At 38.5% G+C, this 15094-nt stretch overlaps 1 protein-coding gene across 5 annotated transcripts; it reads left to right on the top strand.

The window, feature by feature from the left end:
- The first annotated feature begins 1413 nt into the window (after positions 1–1413).
- HNRNPA3 (heterogeneous nuclear ribonucleoprotein A3) lies at positions 1414–12103 on the top strand. Of its 5 annotated transcripts, none has more exons than XR_004350810.1 (12): positions 1414–1564; positions 3513–3635; positions 3725–3871; positions 3963–4173; positions 4510–4599; positions 4683–4778; positions 4873–4953; positions 5450–5590; positions 6468–6590; positions 6680–6749; positions 6842–9626; positions 10476–11200. XR_004350810.1 is itself a non-coding variant. In XM_032638184.1 (11 exons), the coding sequence occupies exons 1-10, from the start codon at positions 1493–1495 to the stop codon at positions 6730–6732; spliced, it is 1137 nt and encodes a 378-aa protein (XP_032494075.1). In that variant the 5' UTR covers positions 1414–1492; the 3' UTR covers positions 6733–6749; positions 6842–11200. The 5 variants fall into 5 exon arrangements, 3 of the variants coding, with proteins under 3 accessions (XP_032494075.1, XP_032494076.1, XP_032494078.1); XR_004350811.1 differs by having other exon boundaries at positions 1425–1564; positions 9553–9626; positions 10476–12103; XM_032638184.1 differs by having other exon boundaries at positions 6842–11200.
- Positions 12104–15094: the final 2991 nt, after the last annotated feature.

The raw sequence follows: 15094 nt of genomic DNA, 5'->3' as shown, positions 1-15094 counted from the left end.
ATTTGCTTCTGATAATAGAATCAGAGCAACCAGAGGAGGGTTACTTTGCTTGGAGGGTTGTTTTCATCCAAGATACAGTAAGGCCTGGTGACTGGTTTCTGCCCCAGAACAGAGTACCTTTTGTTCCTGTCTCCCAAATCAAACACTGTTCCACTTGGGCAATGCTAGATAAACATCAACAAACTGTTATTCTTTGTGCTCATTTTCTTCTCCAAACTCTGAGCTGACCATTCCCCACTGGTTAACAACCTGCTTTTCAAACAACTTAGAATATAACTGATTAGATTTCTAATCTTTCCAAGGGAGGGCCTGATCAATTCTAAACGAGATGCTTGTATGGAAAGCTACATTAAAATATAGGGCATTTCTTAGCATGGTAGGGAGACCTGTCAACTGTGGTCACTTTTACCAGCACCTTTGCTTCTATACGGATCCACAGATTATTACCTTACAGCTGTCATAGGTGTTGAAGATCACCAAATCTTATCCCCATTTTCATTAAAAAAAAATTCTAAAACTAAAGCTCAGTAAGGTCAAATGACTTAAAGTCACTTGGGAGGCCAAGAAAGAATTAGATCAACTCTTCGATCTTGTTTTACTTCACAAGTGAAAATAATTAGGTAAAAATCACTCGCGAATAGGAAGTATATCTGGTGGTCTTCCTTCTAGCAATCTTGTAAATCATTCCTTAAATCCAGTCCACGAGAACAGTTCCTTCGGCTCCTTCCACAGTAACTATAAGTGTAAGAAAATAGTGCCGACAGATTTCTTGAGATATCAGTGAGTACCTAATTAACTGACCTCGACCAGTCTTGCCTCAGCTCATTAAGGGTGAAATTTCAGTGTTTCAACCACGTTTTGAGGCCTTTCCAAGATGCCCATGATTCACATATGTCAGTGTCAGGGATTTTCAGTGCGGGCCCTCACAGTGGGCATCCCAGTCACGGACACCAGGCCCTGCCATTTGGAAACGTGCGAGGAGACGCCGAGGGGCCGAGAGGGCTTTCTTACAACCCTAAAGTACAAGAAGGGAATGTGGTTTTACTCAGGCGCTTGAATGAAATGAATTCGATAATGGAGACCGAAAGGCCCACATGGGGGAGGGGAAAGAAGCGCGAGAAAAAAGGGAAACAGGCCTTTTTCTCCGGTGACGCGCGGTCACGAGGCATTCTCCCGACGTGGGCACCGACCATTGGCGAAAACCTAGCTGACGTCCTTGCAGCCGCCCGGGCGCGAACGGCGGCAAGGGCGGTGCCGCACTGGAAGTTAGCGAGGCGCGCGCGCTCCCGGGGCCTGCCACGCCCCCGTCCTCTGCCAACCAACCCGCTCGTCCAGTCCCTCTTCGCGCCCAGCTGGCCACGCCCCTTCCCAACTCGCCCCTCCCCCATTAGGCCGGCGGCGCGCGAAAAGCGCGTCACGTGACGGCTAGCCCCGCCTCTTCCTCTCGGTCCCATATTGAACTCGAGTTGGAAGAGGCGAGTCCGGTCTCAAAATGGAGGTAAAACCGCCGCCCGGCCGCCCCCAGCCCGACTCCGGCCGTCGCCGTCGCCGCCGGGGGGAGGAGGTATTAGGGGGAGAGCGGGGGGTTGCTGGGTAGTGGCCGGCAAGGGGGGCCGGGCTCGGTGGGAGTGGGGAGGCCGGGTGGACTGGGTCGGCCCTCCCGCGCTCTGCGTTGAGACGGGCGGCGGGAGGGGGAGGGGAGCGGGCCTCGGAGGCTTCCTTGGGGCTTCTCGCCAGCCTTGCTCTCTCCTTGGGCTGCACAAGTGGTTCCTCGGAGGCGCGGTGTGGCTGGGGAAACCTCGGGAGGGGAGCTGGCCCGCCGGCCGCGCGGCCTCCCATTCGAGGCCGAGGGCGGCATGGCGGGCCTCGGCGGGAGCAGTTGGGAGGAGGCGGTGGGGGAGGGGAGGGGACGAGCAGGCACATCCGGGCGAGCGAGCAGGCGGGCGGCGGCCACATTGACATTGATCCGCTGCCGCGTTACGAAATGGCGCATTGGCACGCAATGGCCGCCGCCTGGCTCCGCCGCCGGGAGAGAGAGCGTGGGATTGGAAGGAAGAGGGAGGAGGCGGCCCAGCAGAGAATGCCGCAAACGGCCTCGAAGCTTGGGGCCTAGTGCTTTCAGTGATGTTCTCCCAACGCGTTTCCAGGCCTTAAAGATCGCTAAGGAGAATTTTACGTCCCGTTCTGTTCCTCGGAGCACTCGGTTGAAAATAATTTTTTTTTAATTTTGCTGTTATAAAGTACTTCTTGATCTGCCGTTTTTGCTAAAGTCCTTACGTAGCTTCGTTCCATGTGGGTGAAGTGCCCCATCTCATAGAGTGTGGATGTAAAATAGAAAGTTGAAATTTTTTCACCTTCGTTTTTCCTATTCTGATGGGTCGGCTCAGGTTGTACTTTCTTGTAATTTTGTTTCAGAGGACTGCAACCAGAGTCGAATTTTTCATTTGTTTGGGATAATTTCATGTGGGTTATTGTTTCTTTATCTCAACTTTGTGTATTGTTAATTAGATGTATTTAATCGGGACTTGAAAAGATGAGACTAAGTGAATAAACGCTTTAGGCTAGTAATCATTTAACATTTTTTCGTGGCATGTGACAGTCTTTTCATATTAAATGCCTTAATGTCTCTACTTTTAGAAGACACAGGAAGATCTTAGAATGTAAATGTGAGTGCCTCTATTTAAGGACTTCGGATGAAAGTTGTCTTAATGCATATATGTATTAAGTGGTAGTTAAGTGATTTGTTAAAGAACTAGTTAAATTGTAAAACAGTTCAGGCCATATCTTAATTTTTTTTAAATCTCAATTTCTTTTTTACTGTGTTCCTTGTCAGACAGTATACCTAACGTAAGTCCAAACTGCCCTTTTTGTGACCCAGTAAAATGTTGGTTTTGAAAACATTTTTGGCACGTGGTACAAATGCAAATAGAAAATTTTTACGTGGCTGGTTTTTTCCATAGTTTTTTGGGGGGGGGGAATGCTGGTTTAGCCTTTCATTGAGAAACACTTATTTTCACCTTTTTATTTGCTTGAAAGTGGTGAATTTCTCCATTCTTAAGTTGTAGTTCACAGTCTTGTGGTTTATAATTATATGCTTTTGGGGGTGTAGACTCAGGAGGGAAGACGAGAGAAGAAATGGCATAGATGAAACACTGCATTTACAACACTTCTGGTTTCTTAGAAACTGGTTTCTCAGTAGCCACTTCTAAAATAATCTGTCCCCAGACGCTTGTAGTTGTAGCTCAAAATTTCGGGACTTTTGATTCTGGAATTATCTTGGTCTTCAATTTAATTTTTAAGTGATGTTGGTATTTCAAAGTCTGGTTATAGGTTTTCTTGGTCCCTTTAATCAGCTGATGTGTGTGATCCTACTCCAGTTTTTAACTGGAGAAAGTGTTAATGGTACAGGAATTTGATGTTAAAAGTTTATTTGTAGGAGATTAAAAGGCTTGTGCATCTTTGCATTTACCTACTAAACGAAATAATTAAAGTATATTGGTTTGTTTTCTCAGGGTCATGATCCAAAGGAACCAGAACAGTTGAGAAAACTGTTTATTGGTGGTCTGAGCTTTGAAACTACAGATGATAGCTTAAGAGAACATTTTGAGAAATGGGGCACACTTACAGATTGTGTGGTAAGTTATTAAGGGAACAAAAGGTTCTTGAAAGAGGGCAGAGGACCTGTTTAGGTGTGTTTCAGTGCTTTAAAATTTTTGTTTTGTAGGTGATGAGAGACCCCCAAACAAAACGTTCCAGGGGCTTTGGTTTTGTTACTTACTCTTGTGTTGAAGAGGTGGATGCAGCAATGTGTGCTCGACCACACAAGGTTGATGGGCGTGTAGTGGAACCAAAGAGAGCTGTTTCTAGAGAGGTATTTTAATAATACCATGTTTTGTGACATGTGAAATTGTTGCAGAATTTTTGAGGGTTTTTTTTTTAACTTACATATTTTTTATTTGTAGGATTCTGTAAAGCCTGGTGCCCATCTAACAGTGAAGAAAATTTTTGTTGGTGGTATTAAAGAAGATACAGAAGAATATAATTTGAGAGACTACTTTGAAAAGTATGGCAAGATTGAAACCATAGAAGTTATGGAAGACAGGCAGAGTGGAAAAAAGAGAGGATTTGCTTTTGTAACTTTTGATGATCATGATACAGTTGATAAAATTGTTGGTAAGTAGCAGTTTCTCAGAACTTGAATGAGAAAGCAGAAATGGCTTCTTAGCTCTCTACTAAACTTGCTAAATTGCTTATAACTTTTGTATTGTGCATAATAATAGCATATAAAGTATATGGTTTAGTTTTCATGAAGTGACTATACGTGTGTAACCAGCATCTGGATCAAGAAATAAATGTTACTAACATCCCAGAACACTCCCTTATCACTACTCAAAGTCACTACCTTTTTGATGTTTTAATAAGTTATATAGTGATAAAGGATATCATTTATGTGTGCTTTTCCAAACATCAAATAACTTTTGTTTGTTTGTTTGATTAAACAAAATTTAGTTCAGAAATACCACACTATTAATGGGCATAATTGTGAAGTGAAAAAGGCCCTTTCTAAACAAGAAATGCAGTCTGCTGGATCACAAAGAGGTGAGTAGTACCATATATACATACAAAATAGAGATGAGTAATGTTTGTAAGGTTCTTAAAGAACTTTCCTGCCTGTTTTGAAGGTCGTGGAGGTGGATCTGGCAACTTTATGGGTCGTGGAGGAAACTTTGGAGGTGGTGGAGGTAACTTTGGCCGTGGTGGAAACTTTGGTGGAAGAGGTAGGACAGTTACCTTATTTCTAAGAACGTGTCTGCCTAAGTGTTATTGGTAAATTGAATATATTCGTTTAATTCACACTTTGCTTTTTTTCAGGAGGGTATGGTGGTGGAGGTGGTGGCAGCAGAGGTAGTTATGGAGGAGGTGATGGTGGATATAATGGATTTGGAGGCGACGGTATGTTTTTTAATGTTTGATATTTTGATTTTGTTTCTATACTTTATTAAGAATGAAAGTGTTTGTTTACATTTTCCTAATTTAAAACTTGTGTGGCTTGACCATTAAAGTGTGCTTTTAAACTAATATCATGGAAAAGTAGACCTTAAAGCCCTAAAGATTTAACATTACCTAGTTCTTTTTGGCTGATAAGGTTTATTGTACTAGCAGTTGAGGTGGAATTATAGGTCTCAGAGGAGACTGTTCACTATTTTCCTTAGTGAGATTTTTAAAAATTGAGGCAATTTTTTAATATCAAAAATTTAAGCATTCATCTTAATTGTTCCTAGCCCAGATTCTTGCTGTTCTATTAGCCAGGTATTACCAGGCTTTAGAGTGTTAAATCAATTTTATTGACCTGTTTTCTGGGGGCTTAAAAGTACGGTAAACTAGCATTCAATAACTTGACCCTCTGTACATTTATATTTTTGTCTGACAACCCAATTTGTTGTTCTAGGTGGTAACTATGGCGGTGGTCCTGGTTACAGTAGTAGAGGAGGCTATGGTGGTGGTGGACCAGGATATGGAAACCAAGGTGGTGGATATGGTGGCGGTGGTGGAGGATATGATGGTTACAATGAAGGAGGAAATTTTGGAGGTGGTAGACTTTCACTTGTTTTGAATATTCAGTAGTTTTTATAGTTTCTTACAGGTGTTTAAAAACATGTTAAAACAGCATTTGGTCAAATTTGATGTTTTATAATAGAAAATACTCAAGTGGTGGGAAATTAAACGGTTCTTATTTTGCTGGCAATTTAGTAAATTGGCAAAGTGTATTCAACTCTTATTTTTGTATTGAAATGGACATTTATCGGTAATGTTTGTTGCCTGAATTTTAGTTAACTCTAGGTACTTTTAAGCTGCATAGATGGGAACTGTAAATTGAATGTGCAGACATGTTGAATTGGGTGTCATCTGGAATCTAGGTGACAAAAATACTTTGAGTCTTAATATGTCAGGTGTGTTGCAGACTCTTAAGCAGCTCTGCATCATTCCACAATGCTATAAAGAACTTTGTTATGAATGCACTGAGTTTTGTTGAACTGTATTGATGTATCAACAACAGGTTTTTCTTAACAGTGAACTTGAAATGCTTTTTTGTCATTGATTTAAAAGTTAAACGGTATCAGAATTACGGTGAATCAAACACAATTTTGATGCTATTTAGTGGTATGAAGGAGAGGATGTGCTAGGGTGTAACATCTAATATAAACAAAATACGGTAGCTGTCTAAATACATAGTCTTTTGAGCCAGCTTTCACTCTTTGTTTTTCCTCTCCTGCCTATGTTTGAGGCCTGCTAGTGGGCCTCTGTAGTGAAAAGAGTTTGGTAGCTCTGTAAAATCTCTTTTCAAAGCGTTGTGTGTAAGTGTCAGAGCACATGCTGCCACGATTGTCAAAAGATAACGAGTACATATATTAAAATAGGAAAATAATTGTGTAGGTCAGCCACAAATAAAACCTTTGTAATTTCAGGTAACTATGGTGGTGGTGGGAGCTATAATGATTTTGGAAATTATAGTGGACAACAGCAATCAAATTATGGACCCATGAAGGGGGGCAGTTTTGGTGGAAGAAGCTCGGGAAGTCCCTATGGTGGTAAATAATTTTTTTTTCCTATAAAAATTTTTCATAGCCTTTTAAATTAAAAACTCATATGTTTCTTTAAAATCTTTGTATGTTACCAGGTGGTTATGGATCTGGTGGTGGAAGTGGTGGATATGGTAGCAGAAGGTTCTAAAAACTCAGAAGGAAAGGGTAGGTATCTTTAAATTTTTGTCATGATGATAAAGAATATGTGGAACTGTTCACTGAGTGTAATAATTTTTTTATCCTGTATTATTCAACAGGCTACAGTTCTTAGCAGGAGAGAGAGCGAGGAGTTGTCAGGAAAGCTGCAGGTTACTTTGAGACAGTCGTCCCAAATGCATTAGAGGAACTGTAAAAATCTGCCACAGAAGGAACGATGATCCATAGTCAGAAAAGTTACTGCAGCTTAAACAGGAAACCCTTCTTGTTCAGGACTGTCATAGCCACAGTTTGCAAAAAGTGCAGCTATTGATTAATGCAATGTAGTGTCAATTAGATGTACATTCCTGAGGTCTTTTATCTGTTGTAGCTTTGTCTTTTTCTTTTTCTTTTCATTACATCAGGTATATTGCCCTGTAAATTGTGGTAGTGGTACCAGGAATAAAAAATTAAGGAATTTTTAACTTTTCAATATTTGTGTAGTTCAGTTTTTCTACATTTTAGTACAGAAACTTTAACAAAATGCAGTTTTGAAGGTGTTTCCTTGTGAGTTAACAAGTAAAGAAGATCATTGTTAATTACTATTTTGTATGAATTTTGCTAAAGTTAACTGTAAAGAAACACCTGCTGACTTGCAGTTTAAGGGGATCTATTCTCCCCATTTCCAAACCATGAAATGAATGGGCTCTGACATGTGGAGAGAATAGATATTTGTATGTTTGCAATGTGTGTTTTAGATAATAGAATTGGGTATTTAAATTAGCATATTTGTGAATTTAATAGCATTAAGATTTACTTCAAATGAAAAATCTCAAAATTCCTATTTGGTTTTTGTGCATTTTCTTTCAAAATGTAATCATATGATTTTAGTGTATTAGCTTTGCTGAGAGTCCTAGCTGTGTTTAGAACATCTCCATTCTACATTCACCTTGGTCACATGTGAACTGCTGCCATAGTTCTATTTGGGTGTAAAGAATGTCTCCTGCCCTCTGTTTAAATTCTGGAAAGGGATAGTGAATGTTTTCCGTTTCCTCCTACCTTAAGAAACATTCTTAAAATCTTCAAAATACAGGACCACTAAGCCTGCTCTATCTGAGCGAATTAGTGGCTACCTTCTTTTTTTCCTTTTTAAAGCACAAGAGGCCCATAAATCTTCAGTTATTTTCCTTGGTTTAATATATATTTTTTTGATACAAGCTCTCAGAGCAAGAGAATAAAAATCATGCATTGTTGAACCCTTAACTGGCTGGCATGCTTTCCTGTTTGTACCCTCTGCATTATACTGGATGAAACCAATAATAGTCTAGATATAATCATCCCAAGTGATTACTGCAGTAGAAGTGTAGCACAGTTGCTTAGTACAAACAAGCTTTTCACTTCCTCAAGACCTGAATTCAAATTTGGATAGTCAGAGTTTATACTCACTAAAAATCCCAAAGAACACACTGTTATTTCCACGTGTATGCTTGAACCTAAGTCATGTTGGTATGAGTTTACAATTTGTTTGGAAGACCCTGGTTGAGAAGAGTCTTCGATAACAAGGTCATATATATATATATATATATATATATAAACCAATGTCTACTGTTTTGCGCCAGCTAGTGCTTAAAATTTCATTCGAGCCCTAAGTATGTGCCCTGCTGTTATTATTTCTTCGGTAGTTGAACGTTAAATTTGAGATTCTTATTTTTGTTTTAAGAAGTACTAAGCAAAACAAGCAATAAAAGGGGGGATGGGGCGTGCTAGTGTTTGAATATGCTCTCGTTGCTCTAATTCTGTGCCTCTGTGCATTAATATTTGGATGCATGCAATGCCAGCATGGAAATCGGTCTTCACAGACACTGCAGTTTTCCAGAAAACACTCACAAACCAATAAATGTAACAGACATTCCATTTGTTAATGGACATATGTGAATAAGCAGTGTAGAAAATAGGCTAATTATTAGAAAATGGTTAAGTCTTTAACAACTTCAAGTGTTGGTTATATAAATGGACACTGTCAATGTTCATAACTTAAACCTGGGTACCTGGTCAAAATAATGCTTGGGAAACATTTTATTAAAATTAAGCTAAATTGTCTCAAGTTCTTTTATTCATATAATAAAGGTTGAAGGAATGGGGGAGATTAACATTTCCTGTTTCTATGTTTGTGAAATTGTTTGACACAACCTTGACAGTATCCTTTAATGGCATATGAGGTTAATTTGTACTGTTAACAAACTTTCTGTGTTCTGGAACTAGTTTAATAGTGAAAATATTGTCAGTAAGTTGATGTTTGCAACCTATAAGCAGGTGAAATCTGTGTATGTGACCTGTTTATAAGTTGTATTAGCTTAGTTCTTGTGAACAGTGTGGAAAAGTTAAGCCATGAGGAGAGCGATTTAACCAGCTTTAAAGGACCTAAGATGTGCTTTTTAAGCACAGTGTGGATCAAAGGAGACTCACTAAGACAGGACTTCAGCAGCCTTTTGAGTATGGACAAGTCAGCATAAATAAAGAATGACAAGGCAGCAGCAAGAGCTTCAACTACAGAGAAGTGAAGGCATAAGATACTATGGTGATAGTGAGCAACTTTCCAAAAGCTAGTTAAATCTGCTTATTACAACTGAAATATCGAAGAAAGTCTAGCAGGAAGGAGCTCTTCGCCTTTTGGAACACCAATGAGAGATAGTTGGCCACAGTCACTAGGTCTAGCATTTAGACCTGCAAGGAAGGGCAATAAGCATTAGGTAAGGCTTGAATTTGAATTTTTTCACTAATTAAAGAGTAATTTTTTGTAAAGCAAGGTAAGAGTAATTTTTTTGATTTGCAGGTTGAATGAGAACCCTACTTGCCTAAATGAGGAATGTCTTTCCTACCATCTTAAATACGAAGGTTTCTGGCTGGGTAAGGTTTGTAGCTTACACTAAAGCCTGATGACACCATTTGTTTCCCTATAAATTTATATTACATATTTTAAAACTATTAGATACATTGGCAAAATTGTTCAGCTGAAAAGTTTATCTTGGAACCACATCGAACACATTTTAAACAGTTTTAAAATTTTCCCTGCAGTAACCGTGAGTGTTCATCTTGAGTCAGATATATATAATTCATTGTTGGTGTCTTTAGGATAAAGTCAATTTTTGACAAGAGAAAGAGTGACCAGGTTTTTTTAAAGAATTTTTGTAATAAGCATGACATGTAACAGAAGCATTACGCTTCGGTACTCATTCTAGAGAAAAGAAAATCTTGGAATGAAATTTCAAAACTGTCAGATCATACAGATATAAAAATGGTCTTCGTTCAAGTGGCCTCATACATAAATAAGTTCTCTCACATACGACTTCAGGGAATTATTTGGACTAATAGGATAAACTTTTGGTTCTTTTTTAGGTTTCTTTGTGTTTAATCTGTTAATCAGAGGCAGTGGGGGCCTAATTCCACTAAAGCTCCTTTTTAAGACAAGCTTTCCCAAAGAATAGTTAAAATATTACCCAATTACTACACAAATCAGATGCTGGTTGTTCATAAGGGCTATTATTGCTGCCCCCAAAGGGCTTGTTAAAATTTGAGGTTTGATGTTAATTCACTTTTTAAAAAAATAACACTTTGGGGGGGACAGATGGTTAAAATAAAACTAGTTTCTAAATTATAGTAAGTCAAATTATTTATATACAGGAGCAGTTAGGTTGCCACAGATTTTATTTTCAGAAAATAACTGGTTGGGTCTCTTTCTGTATCTATCTAAATCAGGACTGAATTTCTACACACCACCATAGAATGAAGTGTTGAATAAGGTAAATAGCCTTTTAATGATAATTTTTGTTTACAACATGGTTTTTAATGAAGCAGACTTCCTAAGATAGGAAATATTTTCTTTTTAAAGGCATTGTTCTTTTGCAGTCCATCTCTTTTATGAAATAAAGTGATTTTACTTAAATGTAGTTCCACTGTCATTTCTGAAAAATACGATGCTCTTAAGTCATAACACCAGTAAACGAAGGAAGTACAAGGGAAAAATGGTCAAGGCAAACCTTAACTCATTTTGTCAAAGCAACTCATAGGTTACAGCTTCCCACACTACATTTCTTCTGAAAAAGCTCATTTTACACTCATGTCCTAAAGAACAAAAACTATCTGGTAACAAAGACCGTTTGTTAAGGAACTGAACAGTTGAAATACACTTGGTTTTAAGAGTTCTAATATATAAGTCACCATTTGAAACATTTCTAATTAAATGCCAATATCTCTTGGAATTCCAGTAATTGATGTCACAAAGTAGTGAGTAAGCATGCTAATGTGCAGGGGTAATGTAAGGATTGTTAGCCTATAAATATTCAAGATTACTTTTAAATCTCAATGTTTTACTCTGATTTATAAGACTTAAGAGGTGGTCTGTAATGGATTCAAATGTTTCATTTGTAGTATAATGAAATGTTTACAGAAAGAACTTTTTCATTAAAATATTTTTAGAAATGTGTGTGTTGTTTTGTCACTTCACAGTGTTCATGTGACTTAAATGCTGTATAGGTGGACATTGCATACTTTACCAGTAAGTAAAAAACAGGAAACTTGGCATGAGCCTTCACATTATCAGTTGATTTAAAGGATGTAGATTTTATTCAGTGGAAAACAGATCACATGAGAAGTAGGTGTGGGGAAAAAGCTTATTGCCACTTAAGGATTTAATTCTTAAAGGACAGAATACATGAGATACTTGGGTGATCGGTGAGTCAATGAACTAACTTTGGAGAAAAATTGTGGGTAAGGACAATTATGTGAATGGTAATTTGGGAGAATGGTGAAATGAGGGTTCAAAATGTTGGAAGGTACTCTGTTTTTTGTTTTTGGAGGTACTTGGTTTCTTAATCTTGAGAAAGGCAATTGAGCATTTTGTGGTGTGAAGGTGGGTCGGGGAAAACTTTAATAAAATTAAGTAGTAAACTCGTTATGCAGTTTAACCCAAGTGATAATGTGTCAGTTTGACAAATTGAGGGAATTCCCTGGCAGTCCAATGGTTAGGATTCTGTGCTTCCACTTCAGGGAGCCCCGGTTCAATCCCTAGTTGGGGAACTAAGGTATTTTGGGCAGCACACCCCCCCAAAAATTTTGACAAATTTGTGAGGTATGGTTTTGATGTGATTTTTTTTTTTTTTTTAAATTTTCATACCACACTTATTTGGGTTCATAGCATTGATAGCTGTTAACATGTGAAATGCTTTGTGAATTGAAGCCATGTGAGGATTTTAGGATTTTGACACATTTTGCTTGTATTCTGTGTAGCTGTAAGTGCCTTATAATTCCAATTTAATGCTTGAGTTGTAAAATAACGTTTATCTTTATTTTCTCAGAGTGAAAATACATTAAATGAAACCGCAAAATGTTCAGGCAACAAGATAAATTTGGAATCTCCCGTGTACTCATTACAAACTGCAATTAAAATTTTTTTGGAGGATTAGTGTTCTGCAAAAGTGGGGTCCTGTAAATACACTAGGTTAATTAAACTTGGAACTGAATAAAAAGTACCAAGGGTTGGGGAAAGAGCAAGGTAATAGGTAATACATGCCATTTTTTGCTTAATATATTTTCAATCAGATAATGGCAAGGGTGCATTAAACTGCATTCACCTGGTAGATGTTAAGTGGGCCTGGTACTGAAAGCTAGGAAATAACGGATTTACCTGTATGTACTATTTTACTTCTGAAATTTACTGGTAATAAATGTGGATAGTGTTATGTATAAGGAAGTGGACAGCTTAATGAGAAATGGTTAAGTTTCACTACATCCATGTGTATAGCCATTACAATTAATAAGGGTTTATCACAAAGATGAAAAATTGTATCATATCAACTATATCTGAAAATTAGAATACACAGAATTTTCATTTTTAAAAATACATTGTCTATTTAGTCTATTCCACCAACAAATGTTGAGTAAACTGCATCAAAAGAACTGATAGGTTATTTGGATTTAATCTCAGTTTTCTACTCAATATCCTTATTTAGTAGGTATCAGAAAAATGCAATCAGGATTTTGTTTGAGATGCCAGATTTTGCCTATCGGGAAAAAGTTTAAGTTCAGAACTAACACGGTGGTTCGTGACCTTGATCAGGTTGTCTGGGGTTTCCTTTTTTATGCCATGCTCCCCTTGGCAGTTTGGTGATGGTAGCACACCTCTTAGAATGTTTTTTTTTATATGCGTTAAATGTTACTTTTAAGGTAGTTAACCAAAAATCAGGTTTGATTCGGTAATATGTACTCTTAAGTATCAGGTAAGGCTAGTGGTGTGTCTGACTTCTAACTTAGAAGTTGTGATGGTTAAGTGGTATTTTGAGATGCTTGGCAACAGCAATCTGATATTACCTGCTCTCGTAAGTGTGAAGGTTGTTAAATGGGATAATGCGTTTAAAGAGCTTAAGCTGGCTCTTAGGTCCATGGTCCCTAAAGATAGTATTCTTGGTAATAATCATGAGTACTGTTCTAAAAATGTGCTGAAGCGATGCCTAAATTTTGAAGGGTGACAAAGTTAATACCAATGGGAGGTTTTTTCCTCCACGTAGGATTAAAGTTCTTGTCTTTAATTTTTTTCCAGTTCTCAAAGTGTTAAAAAGCTGGAATTGGCCTGATAAATATCTTTAAAGTAAAAATGAGAATATTTTGTATATGTTCTGAGACTTAGAAGAATGGGTATGGAAGTATTATAAGGTACATTTGAGCAGCTACTCCACAGATTTCAAGAAAATCTCGGCAAGAATTTTATATAACAAATGCAGTGTCATGCAGTTAAGATTTCTAATAGGGTGTACCTCAATGTAAAAGGCATAGGTACACATTTTAAAATTAGGAACTGTTCAAGTAAAGTTTAACAGTTGGAGAGCCAAGTTTAATCTGAGGAGTCAGATAAACATTTCATGATCAAGAGGTGAAATCTTCTAGTCATGGGTCAGGATTTGTTAGATTTTAAAATTTTAGTTCTATGTAATGCAGCATGTATAGTACTTAAGAGTAATTTTTAGGCACTGAAAGGTTGTGGTCAGTTATCTTCAACTTGCAAAGTTCTGAAGTTTGACTAACGAATGTGTGAGTGAAGGCATCTGGTTTCATGATGGTAGAAATCTGGTCTGCCTAGGTGTTCTTCCTCCTTGTGTGTGGGGGGGAGTAGATAGTAGTAGGTGCAAGTTAACTCCATGTGCTCCAGATGGGGGCTGCTGTTAACAGATTGCCATCACTCCCACCCATAATTTTAAGGGCACTTTATTCGAGATGAGATTTTTGTCTTCTGAGGTTGAAAAAGTGATGTCTTCCAGGGATCTCTAAAACACCACTATGGGAAGGAATTCTTGACCACACAGGACAGATCACAGAATCTCCACATTTGAATGCCTAGATAGTCCTTGAAGTCGTTTTCAACCCTGAACTTTACAGTCGGCTGAGTCAAATTCTTATTAAGCTGGTTTGACTTTAGTTTCTTTCACTTGCAACTAAAAAGCATGCTAATAAAAGGCTGAAGAAAAAGGTCTCATTTATAGCGTGCTTACTATTAGATAGGGTCAGTGCTTCTTGTGGAGTAATTCACTGCATACTTATTCCTGCTTTACAGATGAAGCAGCGTCGGTGCTTTGCCTCACTGGAGGTCATTCTTGGAAAATGGTAGCAGCCCAGGCAGTCTGGCTCTAGGGCCTGTGGACCTGTACACTATATTGCTCCTGATGGATTGATAGGACTTTTGGTGAATAACCTGCATGTAGTGCTTATTTTAAACATGCTGAGCCCTCAGATGACTTCCATTTACCCACTTCAAAATGAAACCAAGCAAGACGTGAATATCTGACCAAACGAAGAAAATGATCAGTGTTGTGAATGGTTTCTTGGGTGGCCTGCAGAGTCTCAAAATTTTGAGGGGCCTTGCTACTGTACCTGCTGTTTACATGTTTAAGCACTGGATATGTCCCAAAGTGAACTGGTTTTCCCACCTAAATCTTCTAGCCACAGTCTTAACCATCTCTGGGCAACTCAGTTCTTTCAGATGTTCAAGTCCTTGAGTCTACCTTCATTCTGCATCCATTCTATTGGAAAATCCTTTTAGTTCCTCCTTTGAAACATGCAGAATCCAGTGCCTTCTCACTTCTGCTATCACTCTAAACCAAGACACCATACTCCATGTGAATATTTCAGAGCCTCCCCATTGGTCTCCTACCTTTACCCTTTAGACTACTGCCGACACACAAGGCAGAGGAAACTTTTAACTCAGATGTTACCCCTACTTAACACTGCCCGTAGTTCTCCACAAGGTAAAAGCAAAGGTTATGAAGGCTTAAGGATCTGTGCCGTGTGCTTTTCTACTCAGGCACCCTTTTTCTCCCCCTCCATGT

The sequence above is a fragment of the Phocoena sinus genome, chromosome 7 (genome assembly GCF_008692025.1).
Source record: "Phocoena sinus isolate mPhoSin1 chromosome 7, mPhoSin1.pri, whole genome shotgun sequence".
Classification (NCBI taxonomy): Eukaryota; Metazoa; Chordata; class Mammalia; order Artiodactyla; family Phocoenidae; genus Phocoena; species Phocoena sinus.
The sequence above is the reverse complement of the archived record's forward strand: the minus strand, read 5'-3'. Positions and strand labels throughout refer to the sequence as shown.

Bases quoted from the DNA above. Each gene is read 5' to 3' on its own strand.
- HNRNPA3 (XM_032638185.1), top strand. From the start codon at position 1,493: ATGGAGGTAAAACCGCCGCCCGGCCGCCCCCAGCCCGACTCCGGCCGT. The intron at 1,565-3,512 runs GTATTAGGGGGA...TTGTTTTCTCAG, and splicing joins GTCGCCGCCGGGGGGAGGAG to GGTCATGATCCAAAGGAACC. The intron at 4,779-4,872 runs GTAGGACAGTTA...GCTTTTTTTCAG, and splicing joins TGGAAACTTTGGTGGAAGAG to GAGGGTATGGTGGTGGAGGT.